This window comes from Peromyscus californicus, unplaced genomic scaffold, assembly GCF_007827085.1.
Source record: "Peromyscus californicus insignis strain IS unplaced genomic scaffold, ASM782708v3 Scaffold_5__1_contigs__length_169319896, whole genome shotgun sequence".
Lineage (NCBI taxonomy): Eukaryota > Metazoa > Chordata > Mammalia > Rodentia > Cricetidae > Peromyscus > Peromyscus californicus.
In genome coordinates this window covers 104,796,246-104,818,030 of record NW_026294573.1, presented here as the reverse complement: position 1 = coordinate 104,818,030, position 21,785 = coordinate 104,796,246, and the positions used below count along the sequence as shown (strand labels likewise).

Below are 21,785 nucleotides of genomic sequence, written 5' to 3'. Positions count from 1 at the left end.
GCAGTGGTCTCCATTGGCAGAACAACATTTCCGAGGGGACCTGGGGACCTAGGGTGGGTTTCTGTATTGAATGGCATAAGCCAGTAGAGGACAGTGCCGAGGACAATGTCGGGGCCGGCCTGGTGCTGAGACAGAGCGGAGCTGTCGCAGGCCTGGCCGGAGCTTACTGTCTGAAATGTGGGGAGCAGTTAAGAAGCATGTGATCACTGACTTCTCAGAGGACACAGACTGGGCCTTGGGCCCTCTGACATTCTCCGTCTTAATTTTCTTGGTGGGGCTTTTGGCTTGAGGCAGACCCTTGTCAACATTTTCTTTACTGGTTTTGGCCGCTTTTCCAGGTGTTGAGACTATGGGTTCCACATGTGTTTTGCCTTTTATCTTGGGGTTAATAGCGTGAAAAAAGGATTTCATCTTAGTTTTCAAGCCAGCCTCTGGAAGGCTGGGGCTAGCATGAGGAGAAGTTGGTATCACCTGCCCCCGTGAAATGTGGTCTTGCCAAGTTTGGCCCCCAAAAGGCTTTCCCTGAGTTGGTGGGTGAGGGAAAGGAAGGCCCCGGGAAGCCTGGGAGGCCACAGGCTGGGGGACTTTAGCAACCTTTGCAGGCTTTGGGCTGACATTTACCTTGGCTTGACTGTCTTGCATATCATGTTCAGGCTCTCTCTCCACGAAGACTTTTGGAGGTGGCTCTGGGAACTCAAGGTCAGGGGCCTCCTGGGGGCTGGGCAGACAGGGATCCTCAAGATGAAAACTCTGCCTCTGCTGTGAGGAGCCTTGGGGTGTCCTGTGCAGAGGCCCTTTTTCTGGCTCCTGATCTCCATCATGGTGTGTTTTTTCCCTGGTCGGGGAAAGCCCAAGATCTGCATCCCTCTCTCCAAGGTCCCCCACTGCCTTGGGTTTCCCTGGCTCTTCACTCTTTTCTGTCAGCGTGGTGACGTGGGCTGAGGACTTGCTCTTGCCTTGAGGCTCAGTGCTAAAGGGTTTCTCTAGGCTGGGCTCGTCCCCACTGGTCTCCATCTGAATACAGTACACTTGGGACTCCATCTTATTCCTGAGTTTTGAGGCCTTGGAGCCCCACTGGGCAGAACCATGGGGCACTGTTCTGGAACTAGGTTGGCTTGGCTTGTGGCACACAGGCTGCCCTGCAGTGGCTGGCTGTTTTTTAAGGTGGACCTTGTTTGTATCTGGGGCTGGAGGAGAGTCACCTGAGCCGGGCAGTTTCTGGAGCTCGGTGCCTTCTGGGATACCTAGACTCCTGACAGGCTCCTGCATGGATTTACTCTCTGGGCCTGCTGCATTTAACTCTTTGAGGTCATCAGCTGTTACAGGAATTCCCAACTTTATCTCTAGGACCTTTTTTTTCAGGTGGAAATTCAGTTTCCCCCAAGATCTCTCTCTGGCTGTCTAGAGACACTTTCTCTGTCCTTCTTTTCACCTGTCCTTCAGGCTGGACCTTTCCTGTAGTGTTCACAGAAGCTGCTTTGTCATCCCGAGTACAAGGTTCAAGCCCGCTCCGACATAGGTCTTCAAGTGGGATCATCTGAGTTAGGGGTTGTTCCTGCGGGATTTTGACAGGTCCAGGCGGCATCTCTGTGGTCGCAGAGTGGCTAACAATCGCTGGGGATGCTGCTCTAGAGGGGGTCACACAGTAAAGGGCAGGCAGGCCTGACAGGAAGGCCAGATACTTATGTCGTAAAGTTGTCTCCAGTTTCTTAATGGTTTCCTCAGGCAGGGCTTGGGGCCGCCTACAGTGTTCAATGAGAGTACCTGATGAAGCCTGCTTCTCCTGGTCGAAGGTCCCTGGTTCCAGAGGAACAACTTTGTGATGTAAGTCAGAGTCATTTTCTGCCTGTAGCTCCAGGGGCTGACCTGGTGAAATTTTGGAGAAGGGAGTCCCTACTGCTAAGATCCTGGGAGTTCTGCATTCCCAGGAACTTTGGACACAAGCAGGGACCTTGCCCTGGTGGATCTGATCACATTTGGAATCAACATGGCTCTTCAACATTGCCTTTGCCTGGACAAAGAAGTGAGGCATGGGGACTGACAATCTGTCCATTGCAAGTGCAAACATGTCACCAGACCCATCAGCCTCTGGGTGGCCTGGCGGTGGGATGCTCACATTGGGTAGCGCCCTGCTGCTGCGGGACCGGGACTGTTGGTCGGTAGAGGAGAGCAGCGAGTGAATGGAGCGCTGGATCCTCTGGGGCAGGCCCCAGCGAAGGTGAATCAGGTGCTTCTGGAGGTGGAATTCCAGCAGCCTGCGTGTATGATCTGGGATGAAGAAAAGGTCTCTGGTGAGGACTGAGAAGGACTTCCCTGGACAGGAGGCTTTTAAAGTCTCGTGTGGCTTTGTTTTATTGCATGGCTTATATTGTATGTGGCTTTGCACATAGGGAGATCTGGGGGTGACACCTGGCAGACCCCACCGAATCTGAAGCTGTCTTTGTAGAAGGTGCCATTCCAAGGTTTTACACTCAGCCAGAGTCAGAAAAGGCACACTGAGCTGAGCGTCTTGATGTTCATACAAAGGCTCGTTTGAAGTTGAGGAAGAGGGAGGGGCTACCTTCGGTAGAGTGTGGGGCAGCAAGGGGAAGGGTGGGGACTCCTTCAAGAGATCTGGATCTTTGTAGGAGGATTGGGGTGTGTCCTTGGAGAGATCTTGAGTGCCTAAGAAGGAAGTAACCAAGGACTCACTGTGCATAGAAGGGAGGCCGCAGAATAACTGAGTGCATTTCTTCTGAAGATTGTTCCTGGAGTCCTTAGCTTGTCCCTCAGGCAGTAGACAGATGCCACGTAGAACACTGTGGTCAGGAGTGAATAAGGGCTTTCCCACAGGGCTTGGGATTTCTTCACAGTGTGTTTTTTGTTCCAGGTCCACATTAGACCACTCAGAAACCCAAAAGGTCTGGGTAGGTTGGCTGTCTGTACATGAGCACCAGGTCTGGTGGGAAATATTCCCAAACCTGTCAACATAGTTTCGAGAAGTAGTATTCAGGATAAAAGAAACTGGCTGGTTATTTTCAGGCTGGAAATACATTGGTGGGTTTGGTATAAGTTGCCTTAGGGACTCCTCTACACGTCTGGGGAGTCCCCATCTTTGGAAATGCACCAACTTTTTCACATGTAGCTCAAGAAGCCTTAGCACATCAGGACTGAGGAACGGCTGGGAGACCGTGGTAACAAGAGACAGGGTCATAGGATGCATGGCGCGAGTACTCTCTGGGTTCAGGGTTTGAAAAGAGATCTGTGAGTTGAAAGACTGGTGGTCTTGGTTCTGCTGGATGTAGTTTAAATTGTTGTGCATTGTCCCCCCTGCGGTCATTAAAACCACAGGCTCCCTAAGCCCTGAAGAAGCCACCGTCTCAGAGACCATGGGCATGTCTGTCCGATGAAATTCCTCTCCTACTTGAAGGAGATCAGCATAGCATTGTCGAAAACCAACTGCACTGGTCGACTGTGTTAAGTGTTCTGTCAGGTGTGCTAGTATTGGAGTCCCAGAAGCTAGTGGAAGACGTCTGGAGTGCCTGGGATGAAGCTCCATGTTCTGCTCAAAAGATACTCTGGATATGGGCAACATCTCCAGGCAAGAAGAGCCCGGGGGCAGTCCCGACAAAGCAGGGGAGGTCTGGGTTCTCTCACTCTGCAGCAGCTGCTGGATCTCTAGAGATGCAGCATCACAGATGTGGCAGCAGGGATCAACACACAGGAGCTGCCGCACATGCTCCTCCTTGGGGAGCCAGCTTTGGCTAGGAAGAGAAAAATGGTCGCCATTAATGATGGAATGATGTCTGCCCCCTTGGAGGAACATGTCTGGGGATTGCTGTGCTCTATCCTCCGGTCCCACAGTTCCAAGCCTACACTGTGACAAATGAGGTCCTTGTGGGAACCATTCAAAGTATGGGATGTTCCTGCTGCTGTACCCAGGGAATCAATGAGATCATTCACACTCTCTAGAAATTAAGTAGAGGATAAGATGATAGGCTGAAGGTGTCCCAGCAACTGCCCCACCCCCCAGACAGACAGGAGGTGATGTCAGCGGGGTCCAGCCAGACCCAGGGCTTGCTTGGCCCTTGAAAGGGAGGAGCTGGAACAGGTATGACATGGTGACTTCTTCATGCTAAAGCCACTTTCTTGTCAATGTGGTGTCTAGGTGCAACTCCAGCAATGTCCTTTACAGAGTATGCACTAGTCAGTTCTGAACTGCAGAGATCCTAACAGACAGAACTGGGTATCGGGTGGTTCTTCCCTCCTGAGGTGTGAACCGCCTCTGCCCTGACAACCCTCTCAGCTGGTGAACTTGCCTCCACAGCATTTCCCCTCCCGTCTGTTAGCCCCCACACCCTCTTTCTCCTTCTTTCATATATATTACATCCTAACAGAAGTTCCCCTCCCTCCATCCCTCCCCATTCTCACCTCCCTTCTCCCCCAGATCCATTCCTCCTCTGTTTCCCTTCAGAAAAGAGCATGAAATTTGCAGACAAATGGATGGAACTAGAAAAAAATCATCCTGAGTGAGGTAACCCAGACCCAGAAAGACACACATGGTATGTACTCACTCATAAGTGGACATTGGCTGTTAAGTATTGTGCTACAACCCACAGACCCAGAGAGGCTAAGTAACAAGAAGGGCTCAAGATGGGATGCATGGATCTCCCTGGGGAGGGAAATACGATAGATTTCTGTGGACAGACTGGGGGTAGGTGGGAATGGGAACAGTTACCCCTTTTTTCACCTCTAGCCCAGACTAGGCCAAAAAATCATTACAGCTTAGAGACACAAATTTCAAGAGGTCACCTTTTCATGATAGTCAGCAGCTCCCAGGGCTTCTCAGCTTCTTCCCGGGAAAGTCTCCTGGCTGTGGAATCAGGACACAGTGTTATGTGGCGAATGAGCATTTCAAGGGTGTCTCATAGGAATCTGAATAGCATGTCTTTAGCTCAGCAAGAGGAATCTGAGGCCCTAGAGCTAGCGCTCTACGGCGTGTTTGGATACAGCATTCCCATTTCCAGTGCACTGTCCCCGGAGGGGCAGTTAATGCTATGCTTATTTTATTGATAGACCTATAGGTGAAATGAATTCTAGTAAATGACTGTTAAGGACATCTTAATTCTTCAGTTCTCTGTTGTCAGGAGAGTAAGACAGAGAAATTTTTTTAAACATTCTTACTTTCTGATTTCCCATCCAGAGCAGTCCTTTGAAAATGTCACCGGTTAGTGGCTCTGGAGCCTCAGAAGTTAGAGCACTTGGCACTGGGCAGGGTCATAGAGAAGAGGAACGTGGGAGTTCTCCCGGGGGCGGGGAGTCGGGGGACACTGGGACTTTACCTCTTGATGCCGCATCTCTAGCTCTCTGCCTGACTTTTCGGTGACGCTTAAAAAGAAAAAATATTACAGTGTGAAGCTGAAACTGTTTCCTTTTCCATGTCTGTAACATGACAAGGATTACACACGTTTCATTTTTCCTTTCAATTACCCATGTGCCCTTTTGGCACTCTCCTATGGTGCCCCTTGCTGTCCTTACCCCGCTTCACCCTGACCTCCCGTCTCTGCATCCTTCTGGTTCTCATGGAAACTGATCTGAACTCTATTTCCTAACCAACTACTGAGTGAAGTTCTACTGGGAACCGTGGATAAAACAATAGACCCATTACAGGATGTGTTCTTACATAAAAGACCTTCTACGTATAAATGACATAACAAATTGGACTGGGAAATTCTCCTGTACTGGGAGATTTGAAATAATGATAGTCTTCTATTTAAACCAATAGAAAGATTTTGGGCTCATCACTCATGAAAGTCTTGGTAAGGGAAGGCTTCCAGCCTCACAGAAGAAAGGTATTATACTCTTGAAAGTATCACATCCCAACTGTCAGATAGGGGTAGCGAGGTCCTAAGTAGAAGGTGGGCAGACACTGGAACTTCTCAGCTATCTCAGTCGTGGTCAGGGTTTCCCTACCCGACAACAGCTCCTTGTATGTTCGCACTTCAATCTGTGGTAATTCTGTTGCACTTGCCAGATAATTAGGATAATGATGAAAATGTAGAAATAGGCATATAAGGAGTATTCAGTATCCCACAGAAAGTAGCTAGAGCTCAACATGGTCCAAACCTCATCAGCACGAGGAGACCAGCCATCCCTATTCCTAGGACATTCAGAGTCCTAGCGCCTAATATCTCCCAGGGCTGAGCCTTGTCATGTCTACCTCACAGAGGATGGAACCGGGCCACCAGACTGCATCACAAAGCCCTCAGTTCCATAGGAGAAGCTCATGTATGTGGTCATTTGGTCTGTAGAAGAGGGTATGCAGTCATCTTATACGTTGTGTACCCTGGATCTGAATATGTCACATTCACAAAGTGTGCCTGGTCCTCATTGTCACTTTGCACTCACCACTGACACACCAGCCTGCTGGCTTGGCTCCTTTCTTCACAACTGTGTGGTTGCTACCGGTGGCCAGAGTCTGGGCTTGGCACTGCCAGGTTCTTGACATATTATTCATTGAGATGAGCACACACAGACTTGCAAAGTAGGAATTTTATTCAAAGCCAAGTGATGGTATAGATCAGAAAGAAAGAATGCCATTGGAATAGTGACAGTGGGCACACGAGGAAAGGGCCACAAGGTCCCCAGCTACTGTTTGGCACTTCCTTTTATGGAATTTAAGAGAAGGAAGAGATTGATTGCAGGGTGACTCTTGTCTTGATTGACAGTTATATAACCTCTGTGCTACTGTGCATGCCCTTTCCCATACTGCATTTGATCTTAACCATATTTGGACTCAATCATTATGTGCAGACATAGTCCTTGTGCACAGGCATAAGATGGTGAATGGGGGATGCTCCCTAAAAGTTCACTCAGAGTACGTACTTTCACCTTGTCACACGTGCACCCCAGATTAATTCAAGCCATATCAGTGTGCATAGTCCAGACGCACTATTAGAGGGATGTGTACATAGTCCAAGCCTAGTGGAGTCCTAGGCTGCTAAGCTGTTCTTTTTTTTTTTTTTTTTTTTTTTTGCTTTTTTTTTCTTTTTTTTAATGAGACAAGGTTTCTCTGTGTAGTCCTGGCTGTCCTGGAACTCACTCTGTAGCCCAGGCTGGCCTCGAACTCACAAAAATCTGCCCGTCTCTGCCTCCTGAGTGCTGGGATCAAAGGCATGCACCATCACTGCCCCACTTGCTAAACTATTCTTAGGCTTGTCTACTTATAAGTTAGTCCTCCTCAAAAACCTGAGTATTTTGGCACACCAGGCATGTCGCAGGAAGAGTGGCTGGGACAGAGGAACTTCTGAACTCTCCTTCCTTACCTGGAAATGTGTCTGAGAAGCACACAGGGGCTCAGGGAGAGAACCTAGTTAAGGGTCAGAAACGAAGATCTTTGATATTTCACTGAAGGGATAATCAGATATCAGAGATTCAAGAAGGGCTGGTGTGGCGGGAACGCTAAGGTGGCCACACCTCTTTTTTTTAAAATTAAGCAAACTTTTATTGAAACTTGCATTGTAGTACTGAAATGCATTTGAAGCACAACACCAACTAAAGGAAATTATGACACCAAATCCACGCCCCCCAAACACACTGAGATCTACCCAATCTACAGTTTTCATTTGTTTCTCCCTAGGCTTTGTTCCACACAAATCTGTGCAAGTTTTCAACATCAGAATTCTTAATTCTGCTTGAGGGAAGGGAACGAGAATCAGACTTCAAGCCAATAATATGTCACTAGAGCTACTAGGTCACTGTTCACATCCAGTGTAAGTACGGGGTCCTCAAATAAGTCAGTCCTTAGGTGCTGCACTCCGATTTGATAAATAGCATATTTAAACTAAAGGCCCAGGCGGTGATCCCCTCACAAAGGCAGCACTATCTTTAAACGGTACTCACTGTGAGAGCAAGGAGGAAAAGCTTCCCATTGGAGCGGAAAGAGATGTAAACACTGCTCTCCATGGAGGCTCACTGACGCAGCTTTCTTGTGGAGCTCTGTCCAAGGCTTTGAGTATATGGAGGTCTTTCTATCCATGTCACATCCTGCCTGCTCAGGGCAAATAGTGCCTGCACAGAGAAGCTAGTTGGCCACCACCAGCCTGAATAATAAAAGAGCTGCTAGTTGTTGCTGTATATTCTTTTCTTTTTTTTTTTTTTTTCGAGACAAGATTTCTCTGTGCAGTTTTGGTGCCTGTCCTGGATCTCACTCTGTAGACCAGGCTGGCCTCAGACTCACAGAGATCGATCTACCTCTGCCTCCCAAGTGCTGGGAATAAAGGCGTGCACCTCCACTACCCGGCTCTGTTGTTGTATATTCTTATAGGAATTTTGCTTATTATATGTGAGTTTAAAAAAAATCTAAGAAACAGCTGGAGAGATGGCTCAGTAATTAAGAACACTGTCTGCTCTTCCAGAGGTCCTGAGTTCAATTCCCAGCAACCACATGGTAGCTCACAACCATCTGTAATGAGATCTGGTGCCTTCTTCTGGCATGCAGGCATACATGCAGGCAGAACACTGTATACATAATGAATAAATAATGAGTAATAAATAAATAAATAAATAAATAAGTCTAAAAAAATAGAAAAATCTAAGAAACAGGGCAAGTGTTTTGCAGGTCATTTCTAGGGCCAATAACTCTTGTATTCTGCCATTAGTTTATGCATTTGCATTACCTGCTTGATCCCCATGGATATTGTGACATTTCTGTAACACTCAGGATTTCTGAAAATCCAGCAAGAATGGCCTTATAAAAATCTTTATATACCAAATCTGTGAAGAGTCTATTTCATATTTCCCCCAGCATCCAGTCTTCCTCCTTACTGGTGTGATGAACACTTATTTCCAAGTTGAGTAGTTCCAGGGTGTGTTAGGTATCTTCCCATCTTTATGACAAAATTCTAGATTGTCAGTCATCTGGAGAGCAGGAAGATAGTATTTCTCAAATGTGTTTCTCACTTGTGTTATGGTTTGGATCTGAAAAGACCCCCCCCCCAAGGCTAGATTACTAGATTCTCCGTGGGCCCAGGGGAGGAAAGATTTATTTAGACCCATGGTTTCAGTACACGGTCACTTGGCCCCATCATTCTGGGTCTATGGGAATGGAAGCAGGTAGCAAGAAGAGCTCCACTCATGAAAGCCAGAAAGTAAAGAATGAGGGAGCAGAAAGACAAGCTATATCCCCCAAAATTCATCCCAAGGACCCACTTCTTTAACTAGATTCCATCTTCTAAGTTAAACAATCTTTACACATTTATTTAGTGTGTGTGTGTGTGTGTGTGTGTGTGTGTGTGTGTGTGCGCGCGCGCGCACGTGTAGGCACACATGTGTCATAGCACGTATGTGGAGGTCAGAGGACAACTTTCAAGAATTGGGCCTCTCCTTCCACCATGTGGGTTCCAGGGATGGAACATAGGTCATTAGGCTTAGTGGCAAATGCCTTTATCCCCTGACCCCTCCCACCCACCTTTACTTCCTAAGTTTCTACTACTTCTCAATACCCCATTAAACAATGAACCTATTAATGGGATAATCCATTGACAAGTCAGAGCCCTCATGATTCAGTCACTTCCCCAAAGCCTGCCTCTGAAGATTGCTTTTCAGGTCCAAACCATGACATAAGTGTATAAATACTTTTGAGAAATACTACCTTCCTGCTCTCCAGACGATTGACAACCTAGTTTTAAAGACAAGACTCATTTACAAGTCAGTGGTTTATTTCAAATCATTTTATCTGTTCACACTGAAAGTTCCAGGACTCAAAAATAACTTTTAAAGGGTGGGCAAGATGACCCCACAGGTAAAGCACTCGCTGTACAGCCCTGAAAGCCTGGATTTGACTCTGGGACCCACAAACAGAAGCTGCATCTGTAATGCCAGCCCCATCACTCCTGAGGCAAGGTGGGAGGATGAGCCAGGAGGACCAGCGGTGCATGGGAAGCCCGGGTTCACAGCTCAGTGGCAGAAAGAACAGGAAAGAGGCTGCCTTAAAAGCAAGGTGGAGGAGTCCAGCGGTTGAGGGCACTTGCTGCCCTTACAGAAACCCGAATTCAATTCCCAGCACCTATGTGGCAGCCCACAGCCATTTCTTTTCTTTTCTTTTTCTCTCTTTCTTTCTTTCTCTCTCTCTCTCTTTCTTTCTTTCTTTCTTTCTTTCTTTCTTTCTTTCTTTCTTTCTTTCTTTCTTTCTTTCTTTCTTTCTTTCTTTCTTTTTCTCCAGATAGGCTTTCTCTGTGTATCCTTGGCTGTCTTGGCTGTCCTGGAACTCACTCTGTAGACCAGGCTGGCCTCAAACTCACAGAGATCCTCCTGCCTCTGCCTCCCAAGTGTTGGGATTAAAGGCCTGCGCCACCACTGCCCTGACGCTCACAGCTATTTCTAACAGTTCTGGGGATTTGGACTCTCCTCCGGCCTCCTTGGGCACCAGGCATGCACATGGTGCACTTACATGCAGGTAAAACGCACACGGTTTTAAAAATGTCTTTCAAACAAGGTGAATAGAATAAATTCCAGAAAAGCTGTCCTCTGACTTCTACATGTTTGCCATGGTCTATGTGTACATATACATACACTGAATAAAAATAAATCTTTTTATTATATTTTTATTATTTAAAACAATTTTAACTTTAAATATATCTTGATCATATTGTTGTCCCCCAGTCCTTCCAATCCTCTCCTCCTCCCTACCCTCCCAACTTTAAGTTCTTTCTCAACAAACAAAAAGTAATGCAATAAACCCCCCCAAACCAAGGAAACAACACACACACACACACACACAAAACAACAAAAAACCTCACCAAACTGTAACCAAATAAAAGAGCACACACAAAAAGACTGTGGACTCCATTGTATATTGATCAACTACTCCCGAACATGAGGCCTGTCCTGGAGTGGCTGATATACCCAGTGCCACTCCATAGGAGAAAACTGGTTTTCCCTCTCCCAGCAGGTGTAAGTTGATGGTTCAGTTGTTAACCTTTACCCTGGTGGCTACGTTTTCTTTTATTCATTCATTCATTCATTTTTAAAAAATATAACGAAGTTGGCCAGGCGGCAGTGGCGGCGGCAGCGGTGGTGGCGGCGGCGGCACACACCTTTAATCCCAGCACACGGGAGGCACAGGCAGGCGGATCTCTGTGAGTTCAAGGACAGCCTGGGCTACAGAGTGAGTTCCAGGACAGGCTCCAAAGCTACACAGAGAAACCCTGTCTTGGAAAAACAACAACAACAACAACCAAAAAACCCCCACAAAGTTAAATGTAATGAGATATATAATATATGTAATAAATATCACATCGACGTTGGACAAGACAAACCAACAGAAGGAAAAGAATCCGAGAGAGGGCACAAGAGTCAGAGACCTACTTGTTCACATACTCAGGAATTCCATAAAACACTAGACTGGAGGCCATAATACATGCAGAGAGGACCTGGTGCAGACCTGTGCAGGCCCTGTGCACTCTGTCTGTGTCTGTGAGTTCATATGAGTCTTGCTCAGGTTGATGTAGAGGGCCTTGCTTCCTTGGTGTCCTCTGTCCCTCTGGCTCTTACACTCTTTCCACATCCTCTTCTGAGGGAGTCCCTGATCCCCGAGGGGAGGGATTTGATGGAGACCTACCATTTAGAGCTGAGTGTTCCAAGGTCTCTTACCCTCTACATAATGTCTGGCTATGGGTTTCCATGTTTGTTTCCTTCTGCTGCAGGAGGAAGCTTCTCTTATGATGGCTGAGCAAGGCACTGATCTGTGAGTATAGCAAAATGTCATTAAGAGTCATTTCATCATTGCACTTTTTTCTCTGTTTTTTAGATCAGTATTATTTGGTTTTACCTTAGGTCCCTGGGCTAACTAGTTTCAGGTTCCTGGTCATCCATGCAGTGTTGCGTATGGATTCCATCTCCTGGAATAGGCCTTAAGTCAAATCGGCTATTGGGCGGATACTCCCACAAACTTTATGCCATCACTGCACCAGCATATCTTGCAGGTAGTACCCCAGTGTAGACAGAGGGTTTGTGGCTGACTTGGTGTTTGCATTTCTCTTTTGACAGCATTCAGAGCACAAAGATGCTGGAACACAGGGGTGAGGGCTCTATGGAGGCACCAGCCCGACATCTGCATCTTCAGTGAGCTGTGCAGGTGTTGTCTTCAGCAATGGGGCTTTGCTGTCAGTTTGTGGATGGCAACCCATAGTCTTGGCAACATCCTGGACTGTTTGCCTGCAGCAAGGACCAGGGCCAGTTATCCCGCTCTAGGTCCTCGGGTTCCGCTCACCCCCACACACCACCAGAGCCAGCTCCACTGTGTGCCCAGGCAAGGTGCAGGGGCCGTTCTCCCGATGGCGCTAGGGGGCATATGAGGTGTGGGGCAGGATCAGCTCTCCTGCTCTCACATCCTCAGGGGCAGCTCTAGTGTGCTACCCAGATGGGGGGCGGGGCTCCCTCTCTGGTGTGCTGTGCCTGGTGAGGGGCAGGACGAGTTCTCCCACACTTGTGACCCCAGGGCCAGTTATCTCACCTGCCACAGGCAGCCAGGGGAGGGGCTGGGGCATCTTTCCTTCACCCATGCCACCACATGGCAGACAAAGGGGGGGTCCAGGGTCGCCTCTCCTGCTCTCATGCCCTCAGGGCTGGCTCATCTGCATCTGCTTCAACAGCTCTAGTGTGCTGCGCAGGTGAGGTGCACACCTGTGGTGAGGGGTCGGGCCATCTTTCCCGAGTGCAGGGGTTCAGCTCTCCCCTGAGGGGTGGGACCAGCTCCCCTGATGCAGCATTCAGTATTCAGGGGCAGGGGCAGCTATCCCAGGGCCAATGAAGAGTGAGGACAGCTCAACACAGGCCTCAGACTTCAACACGTATGTTCCTATGATCCGCTGTGGTAGCTTGGGCCATGGACATCAACACAGACCTCAGCTGCAGCAGGATCATGGAACCAGACATGGCCCTAGGCAACAGCCCAGGCCTGATGTCTCCATGGCCCCAGGTGACAGTGCAGGCCACTCAGTACATGGCTATGGTGGTAGCATGGCCCTTGGACACCAATGTGGTGCACCAATGTGGACCCCTGACATTGGCATGGCCTTCATGGTATCAGGAGCTACAGACATCAACACAGACCCTGGCTGCAATAGGGTCATGGACCCAGTAAGGTCATGGACCTAGACATGGCCCTCAGCAGCAGTCCTGGTCCAAATGACACCATGGCCCCAGGTGACAGTACTGGTCACTCAAACCGGCATGGCCCCTGCAGTGGCACAGCCCTCGGATACCAATGTGGTTTCCTGTTGTGGCCTAGAACCTGAGCATCTGTGTGGTCTTTGGTGGCAACACCGGCCACCAGATGATGTCATTTTTTTGATGGATGAGTAATGCTCCATTATGTAAATGTTCCACAGTTTCTTTATCCATTCTTCTGTTGAGGGATGTGTAGGTTGCTTTCTCTGGCTATTATGAATAGAGCAGCAATGAACACGGTTGAGCAAGTGTCTCTGTGGGAGGATGGAGCATCCTTGGGTGTATGCTCAAGAGTGGTGTAGGGGGATCTTGTGGAAGATCAATTCCCAAGTTTCTGAGGAACCCCCACACTGATTTCCAGGGTGGCTATACAAGTTGGCACTCTCACCAGCAATGTGTGGCTGTTCCCCTTGCTCCACATCCTCACCATCTAAACTGTTCTGACAGGTGTAAGATGGAATCTCAAAGTCCTTTTGATTTGCCTTTCCCTGATGGGTAAGGATGTTGAATGTTTCTTAAAGTGTTTCTCAGCCATTTGTGTTTTCTCTATTGAGAATTCTGTTTAGATCTGTACCTCATTTTTATAATTGTATTGTTTGTTTTCTTGATATATAGGTTTTTTTTGTTTTGTTTTGTCTTATCTTGTTTTGTTTTTAGCTCTTTATGTATTTTGGATATTCACTCTCTATTGGATGTGTAGGTGGTAAAAAAAAAATCTTTTCCCATTGTTGCTTTGTACAAATGATGTTGTCCTTTGCCATGCAGAAGCTTCTCAGTTTCATGAGGTCTCATTTATTGTCGATTTAGGTGCCTATGCTAACAGTGTTGCAATCTGAAGTTTTCCTGTGTCCTACAACTGCTCTCAAATAATCACTCGGAAGCTTAATATAAATTATAAATGCTTGGCTGGTAGCTCAGGCTTATTACTAACTAGCTCTTACACCTAAATTAACCCATAATTCTTATCTATGTTTAGCCATGTGGCTTGGTACCTTTTCTTAGTATAACAGCCTCATATTGCTTCCTCTGTGTCTGGCTGGCAACTTCTGACTCCACCCTTCCTCTTCCCACATTCTCAGTTTGGCCTTCCTGCCCAGCTACCCATCTGTTAGCTTTTTATTAACCAATGAGAGCAACATATATCACAGTGTACAGAAGGACCATCCTATTACACAGTGTTCTGTTCAGAAAGTCTTTTCCTGTGCCAATGAGTTCAAGGCTACACACACATACCCACCACCATCTCCAAAAAAACCAACCAAACAAACAAAAATAAAAAACTTCAGAGAATGTTCCAATGGGATCAGCAGGATCAGACAAGACTCCTGGGATAGCAAATTGGAGTTTAGTCTAAAACTACAGGTTTTAAAAATGAGAACTGTTCCAAATGGGAAAGAAAACTCTAACAAATCCAGGACAGTGAGGAACAGGCCCCAGAGTTTACTTGGTGGTGAGAAATGCTGGTTCTCTGTAACAGAGGATATGGTGGTAGTAGGTATGCAGATGTGGAGAAAGGGTAACAGAGGAGCAATAGAGCCCCTGGCTGGAGGGTCTTGCATTTTCTTTATGTCAGTCACTAGCACCGGTGAGACAGGGCCTCACTCTACAGTCCTGGCTGGCCTGAAACTCACCAGGTAGATCAGGTTAGCTTTGAAGTCACAGAGATCTGCCTGCCTCTGCCTCTGAAGTGCTGGGATTAACGGTGTGTGCCTAACTAATGGTGTCCAGTCTAATGTTGATTTTTATATTAAAGAGAAAAGTCGGCGTACATGTCCATAGTACAAAAATGCAAATGGCAAGGAAGATGAAATTGGCTCTGAAGGCCATCCTTCTGTGGGCCATCCTTCTGTAGGCCATCCTTCTGTAGGACATCCTTCTTCTGTAGGCCATCCTTCTGTAGGACATCCTTCTGTAGGACATCCTTCTTCTGTAGGCCATCCTTCTGTAGGCCATCCTTCTGTAGGCCATCCTTCTGTAGGTCATCCTTCTGTAGGTCATCCTTCTGTAGGCCATCCTTCTGTAGGCCATCCTTCTGTAGGTCATCCTTCTGTAGGTCATCCTTCTGTAGGCCATCCTTCTGTAGGCCATCCTTCTGTAGGCCATCCTTCTGTAGGTCATCCTTCTGTAGGCCATCCTTCTGTAGGCCATCCTTCAGTAGGCTATCCTTCTTCTGTAGGCCATTATTCTGTAGGCCATCCTTCTGTAGGCCATCCTTCAGTAGGCTATCCTTCTTCTGTAGGCCATTATTCTGTAGGCCATCCTTCTGTAGGCCATCCTTCTGTAGGCCATCCTTCTTCTGTAGGGCATCCTTCTTCTGTAGGCCATCCTTCTGTAGGCCATCCTTCTTCTGTAGGGCATCCTTCTTCTGTAGGACATCCTTCTGTAGGCCATCCTTCTGTAGGACATCCTTCTGTAGGCCATCCTTCTGTAGGCCATCCTTCTGTAGGCCATCCTTCTTCTGTAGGCCATTCTTCTGTAGGGCATCCTTCTGTAGGCCATCCTTCTGTAGGACATCCTTCTGTAGGACATCCTTCTGTAGGCCATCCTTCTGTAGGCCATCCTTCTGTAGGCCATCCTTCTGTAGGACATCCTTCTGTAGGCCATCCTTCTGTAGGCCATCCTTCTGTAGGCCATTCTTCTGTAGGCCATCCTTCTGAAGGCCATCCTTCTTCTGTAGGCCATCCATCTTCTGTAGGCCATCCTTCTGTAGGCCATCCTTCTGTAGGCCATCCTTCTGTAGGCCATCCTTCTGTAGGCCATCCTTCTTCTGTAGGCCATCCATCTTCTGTAGGCCATCCTTCTGTACGCCATCCTTCTGTAGGCCATCCTTCTGTAGGCCATCCTTCTGTACGCCATCCTTCTGTAGGACATCCTTCTGTAGGACATCCTTCTCTAGGACATCCTTCTGTAGGACATCCTTCTGTAGGACATCCTTCTGTAGGACATCCTTCTGTAGGCCATCCTTCTGTAGGCCATCCTTCTGTAGGCCATTATTCTGTAGGCCATCCTTCTGTAGGCCATCCTTCTGTAGGCCATCCTTCTTCTGTAGGCCATCCATCTTCTGTAGGCCATCCTTCTTCTGTAGGCCATCCTTCTTCTGTAGGCCATCCATCTTCTGTAGGCCATCCTTCTTCTGTAGGCCATCCTTCTGTAGGCCATCCTTCTTCTGTAGGACATCCTTCTTCTGTAGGCCATCCTTCTGTAGGCCATCCTTCTTCTGTAGGACATCCTTCTTCTGTAGGACATCCTTCTTCTGTAGGACATCCTTCTGTAGGCCATCCTTCTGTAGGCCATCCTTCTTCTGAAGGCCATCCTTCTGTAGGCCATCCTTCTGTAGGCCATTATTCTGTAGGCCATCCTTCTTCTGAAGGCCATCCTTCTGTAGGCCATCCTTCTGTAGGCCATCCTTCTTCTGAAGGCCATCCTTCTGTAGGCCATCCTTCTTCTGAAGGCCATCCTTCTTCTGTAGGCCATCCTTCTGTAGGCCATCCTTCTGTAGGCCATCCTTCTTCTGTAGGACATCCTTCTTCTGTAGGCCATCCTTCTGTAGGCCATCCTTCTGTACGCCATCCTTCTGTAGGCCATCCTTCTGTAGGCCATCCTTCTGTAGGCCATCCTTCTGTAGGCCATCCTTCTGTAGGCCATCCTTCTGTAGGCCATCCTTCTTCTGTAGGCCATTCTTCTGTAGGCCATCCTTCTGTAGGCCATCCTTCTGTAGGCCATCCTTCTTCTGTAGGCCATCCATCTTCTGTAGGCCATCCTTCTTCTGTAGGCCATCCTTCTTCTGTAGGCCATCCATCTTCTGTAGGCCATCCTTCTTCTGTAGGCCATCCTTCTGTAGGACATCCTTCTGTAGGCCATCCTTCTTCTGTAGGACATCCTTCTTCTGAAGGCCATTCTTCTGTAGGCCATCCTTCTGTAGGCCATCCTTCTTCTGTAGGACATCCTTCTTCTGTAGGCCATCCTTCTGTAGGCCATCCTTCTTCTGTAGGACATCCTTCTTCTGTAGGACATCCTTCTGTAGGCCATCCTTCTTCTGTAGGACATCCTTCTGTAGGACATCCTTCTGTAGGCCATTATTCTGTAGGCCATCCTTCTTCTGAAGGCCATCCTTCTGTAGGCCATCCTTCTGTAGGCCATCCTTCTTCTGAAGGCCATCCTTCTGTAGGCCATCCTTCTTCTGAAGGCCATCCTTCTGTAGGCCATCCTTCTTCTGTAGGCCATCCTTCTGTAGGCCATCCTTCTGTAGGCCATCCTTCTTCTGTAGGACATCCTTCTTCTGTAGGCCATCCTTCTGTAGGCCATCCTTCTGTACGCCATCCTTCTGTAGGCCATCCTTCTGTAGGCCATCCTTCTGTAGGCCATCCTTCTGTAGGCCATCCTTCTGTAGGCCATCCTTCTGTAGGCCATCCTTCTGTAGGCCATCCTTCTGTAGGCCATCCTTCTGTAGGCCATCCTTCTGTAGGCCATCCTTCTTCTGTAGGCCATCCTTCTGTAGGCCATCCTTCTGTAGGCCATTCTTCTGAAGGCCATCCTTCTTCTGTAGGCCATTCTTCTGTAGGCTATCCTTCTGTAGGCCATCCTTCTTCTGTAGGCCATCCTTCTGTAGGCCATCCTTCTGTAGGACATCCTTCTTCTGAAGGCCATCCTTCTTCTGTAGGCCATTCTTCTGTAGGCCATTCTTCTGTAGGCCATCCTTCTGTAGGCCATCCTTCTTCTGAAGGCCATCCTTCTGTAGGCCATCCTTCTGTAGGCCATCCTTCTGTAGGCCATCCTTCTGTAGGACATCCTTCTATAGGCCATTCTTCTGTAGGCCATCCTTCTTCTGTAGGCCATCCTTCTGTAGGCCATCCTTCTGTAGGCCATCCTTCTGTAGGCCATCCTTCTGTAGGACATCCTTCTTCTGTAGGCCATCCTTCTTCTGTAGGACATCCTTCTATAGGCTATCCTTCTGTAGGCCATCCTTCTGTAGGCCATCATTCTTCTGTAGGCCATCCTTCTGTAGGCCATCCTTCTGTAGGCCATCCTTCTTCTGAAGGCCATAATTCTGTAGGCCATCCTTCTGTAGGCCATCCTTCTTCTGAAGGCCATCCTTCTGTAGGCCATCCTTCTTCTGAAGGCCATCCTTCTGTAGGCCATCCTTCTTCTGTAGGCCATCCTTCTGTAGGCCATCCTTCTGTAGGCCATCCTTCTTCTGTAGGACATCCTTCTTCTGTAGGCCATCCTTCTGTAGGCCATCCTTCTGTACGCCATCCTTCTGTAGGCCATCCTTCTGTAGGCCATCCTTCTGTAGGCCATCCTTCTGTAGGCCATCCTTCTGTAGGCCATCCTTCTGTAGGCCATCCTTCTGTAGGCCATCCTTCTGTAGGCCATCCTTCTGTAGGCCATCCTTCTGTAGGCCATCCTTCTGTAGGCCATCCTTCTTCTGTAGGCCATCCTTCTGTAGGCCATCCTTCTGTAGGCCATTCTTCTGAAGGCCATCCTTCTTCTGTAGGCCATTCTTCTGTAGGCTATCCTTCTGTAGGCCATCCTTCTTCTGTAGGCCATCCTTCTGTAGGCCATCCTTCTGTAGGACATCCTTCTTCTGAAGGCCATCCTTCTTCTGTAGGCCATTCTTCTGTAGGCCATTCTTCTGTAGGCCATCCTTCTGTAGGCCATCCTTCTTCTGAAGGCCATCCTTCTGTAGGCCATCCTTCTGTAGGCCATCCTTCTGTAGGCCATCCTTCTGTAGGACATCCTTCTATAGGCCATTCTTCTGTAGGCCATCCTTCTTCTGTAGGCCATCCTTCTGTAGGCCATCCTTCTGTAGGCCATCCTTCTGTAGGCCATCCTTCTGTAGGACATCCTTCTTCTGTAGGCCATCCTTCTTCTGTAGGACATCCTTCTATAGGCTATCCTTCTGTAGGCCATCCTTCTGTAGGCCATCATTCTTCTGTAGGCCATCCTTCTGTAGGCCATCCTTCTGTAGGCCATCCTTCTTCTGTAGGCCATCCTTCTGTAGGCCATCCTTCTTCTGTAGGCCATCCTTCTGTAGGCCATCCTTCTTCTGTAGGCCATCCTTCTGTAGGCCATCCTTCTTCTGTAGGCCATCCTTCTGTAGGCCATCCTTCTTCTGTAGGCCATCCTTCTATAGGCCATCCTTCTTCTGTAGGCCATCTTTCTTCTGTAGGCCATCCTTCTGTAGGACATCCTTCTGTAGGCCATCCTTCTGTAGGACATCCTTCTGTAGGTCATCCTTCTGTAGGCCATCTTTCTGCAGGCCATTCTTCTGTAGGCCATCCTTCTGTAGGACATCCTTCTGTAGGCCATCCTTCTGTAGGCCATCCTTCTTCTGTAGGCCATCCTTCTGTAGGCCATCCTTCTTCTGTAGGCCATCCTTCTGTAGGCCATCCTTCTTCTGTAGGCCATCCTTCTGTAGGCCATCCTTCTTCTGTAGGCCATCCTTCTGTAGGCCATCCTTCTTCTGTAGGCCATCCTTCTGTAGGCCATCCTTCTTCTGTAGGCCATCCTTCTTCTGAAGGCCATCCTTCTGTAGGCCATCCTTCTTCTGAAGGCCATCCTTCTTCTGTAGGCCATCCTTCTGTAGGCCATCCTTCTGTAGGCCATCCTTCTTCTGTAGGACATCCTTCTTCTGTAGGACATCCTTCTGTAGGACATCCTTCTGTAGGACATCCTTCTGTAGGCCATCCTTCTGTAGGACATCCTTCTGTAGGCCATCCTTCTTCTGTAGGCCATCCTTCTTCTGAAGGCCATCCTTCTGTAGGCCATCCTTCTTCTGAAGGCCATCCTTCTTCTGTAGGCCATCCTTCTGTAGGCCATCCTTCTGTAGGCCATCCTTCTTCTGTAGGACATCCTTCTTCTGTAGGACATCCTTCTGTAGGACATCCTTCTGTAGGACATCCTTCTGTAGGCCATCCTTCTGTAGGACATCCTTCTGTAGGCCATCCTTCTTCTGTAGGCCATCCTTCTGTAGGACATCCTTCTGTAGGCCATCCTTCTGTAGGCCATCCTTCTGTACGCCATCCTTCTGTAGGCCATCCTTCTGTAGGACATCCTTCTGTAGGACATCCTTCTGTAGGCCATCCTTCTGTAGGCCATCCTTCTGTAGGCCATCCTTCTGTAGAACATCTTTCTGTAGGCCATCCTTCTGTAGGCCATCCTTCTGTAGGCCATCCTTCTGTAGAACATCTTTCTGTAGGCCATCCTTCTTCTGAAGGCCATTCTTCTGTACGCCATCCTTCTTCTGTAGGCCATCCTTCTGTAGGCCATTCTTCTGAAGGCCATCCTTCTTCTGTAGGGCATCCTTCTGTAGGCCATCCTTCTGTAGGCCATCCTTCTGTAGGCCATCCTTCTGTAGGCCATCCTTCTGTAGGCCATCCTTCAGTAGGCTATCCTTCTTCTGTAGGCCATCCTTCTGTAGGACATCCTTCTGTAGGCCATCCTTCTGTAGGCCATCCTTCTTCTGTAGGCCATCCTTCTGTAGGCCATCCTTCTGTAGGCCATCCTTCTGTAGGCCATCCTTCTTCTGTAGGCCATCCTTCTGTAGGCCATCCTTCTGTAGGCCATCCTTCTGTAGGCCATCCTTCTTCTGTAGGCCATCCTTCTGTAGGCCATCCTTCTGTAGGCCATCCTTCTGTAGGCCATCCTTCTGTAGGCCATCCTTCTTCTGTAGGCCATCCTTCTGTAGGCCATCCTTCTGTAGGACATCCTTCTTCTGTAGGCCATCCTTCTGTAGGACATTCTTGTGTAGGACATCCTTCTGTAGGACATCCTTCTGTAGGACATCCTTCTGTAGGACATCCTTCTGTAGGACATCTCATCTCACACTTTCATTTTGTTGTTGTTGTTGTTAGCTTCTTCTGTATTTCCAGCTATCCCAGTACACTTTGAGGAGAAAAGATTCTGTCTCCAGTGAATTCTATTTTTAATTTGTAGCAGCTATTTGTGTTTTCCCTTATAATCTCTTCATTCTACTTCATTGCTCTGTTGTCTTTTTCTGAATTCTGTGTGTGGATTAACTTATGAAGCCTGATTATACAGTTTGTAAAGGCATTATATTAGTAGGCTTCTCATAAATGTCCTTTGTCAGGTTGCTGATGTGTCCTTCTATGTCTTCTTTAATGAGAGGTTATTTTTTAAGTTACTTTTTAAAAAAAATCTTGAGTAGATTTTGAATTTTATCAGATATCTTTTCTTTATTGTTATGATCATGTAATTTTTCTTCTTTATACTGTTATGGTAATCTACACTGATTTTTCAAAATTTTGATTTAGCATTAAGCTCCTGGAATAATTCCATTTTGGTCTTATTTTATATATTTAAAAGTTGGACTTACTAATATTTTGTTGAGGATTTTTGGTTTCTGCATTTATGAGTGACAATAATGTGTATTTTATCTATTTGTTTGTGTTTGACTATCAGAGTAAGTCTGACCTCAGAAGACGAAGTGGAGCTGGGAATGGTGGTGAGCATCTCCTAGTGCTTAGAAGACTGAGACCAAGAGGGAAGTCCAACCTCAAGGACGACATGGGATACACAGTGTGGTGGTTTGAATGAGAATGGCCCCCAGAGGCTCA

At 47.8% G+C, this 21,785-nt stretch overlaps 1 protein-coding gene across 1 annotated transcript; it reads right to left on the bottom strand.

Moving 5' to 3' along the window:
* Positions 1-48: 48 nt before the first annotated feature.
* Positions 49-6,096, bottom strand: LOC128096863 (protein FAM205A-2-like). The gene is given in 5 exon segments (XM_052716944.1): positions 49-1,380; positions 1,382-3,743; positions 4,792-4,852; positions 5,322-5,367; positions 5,953-6,096. Coding segments are annotated over 5 exon segments (3,945 nt in total).
* Between the last annotated feature and the right edge of the window lie 15,689 nt (positions 6,097-21,785).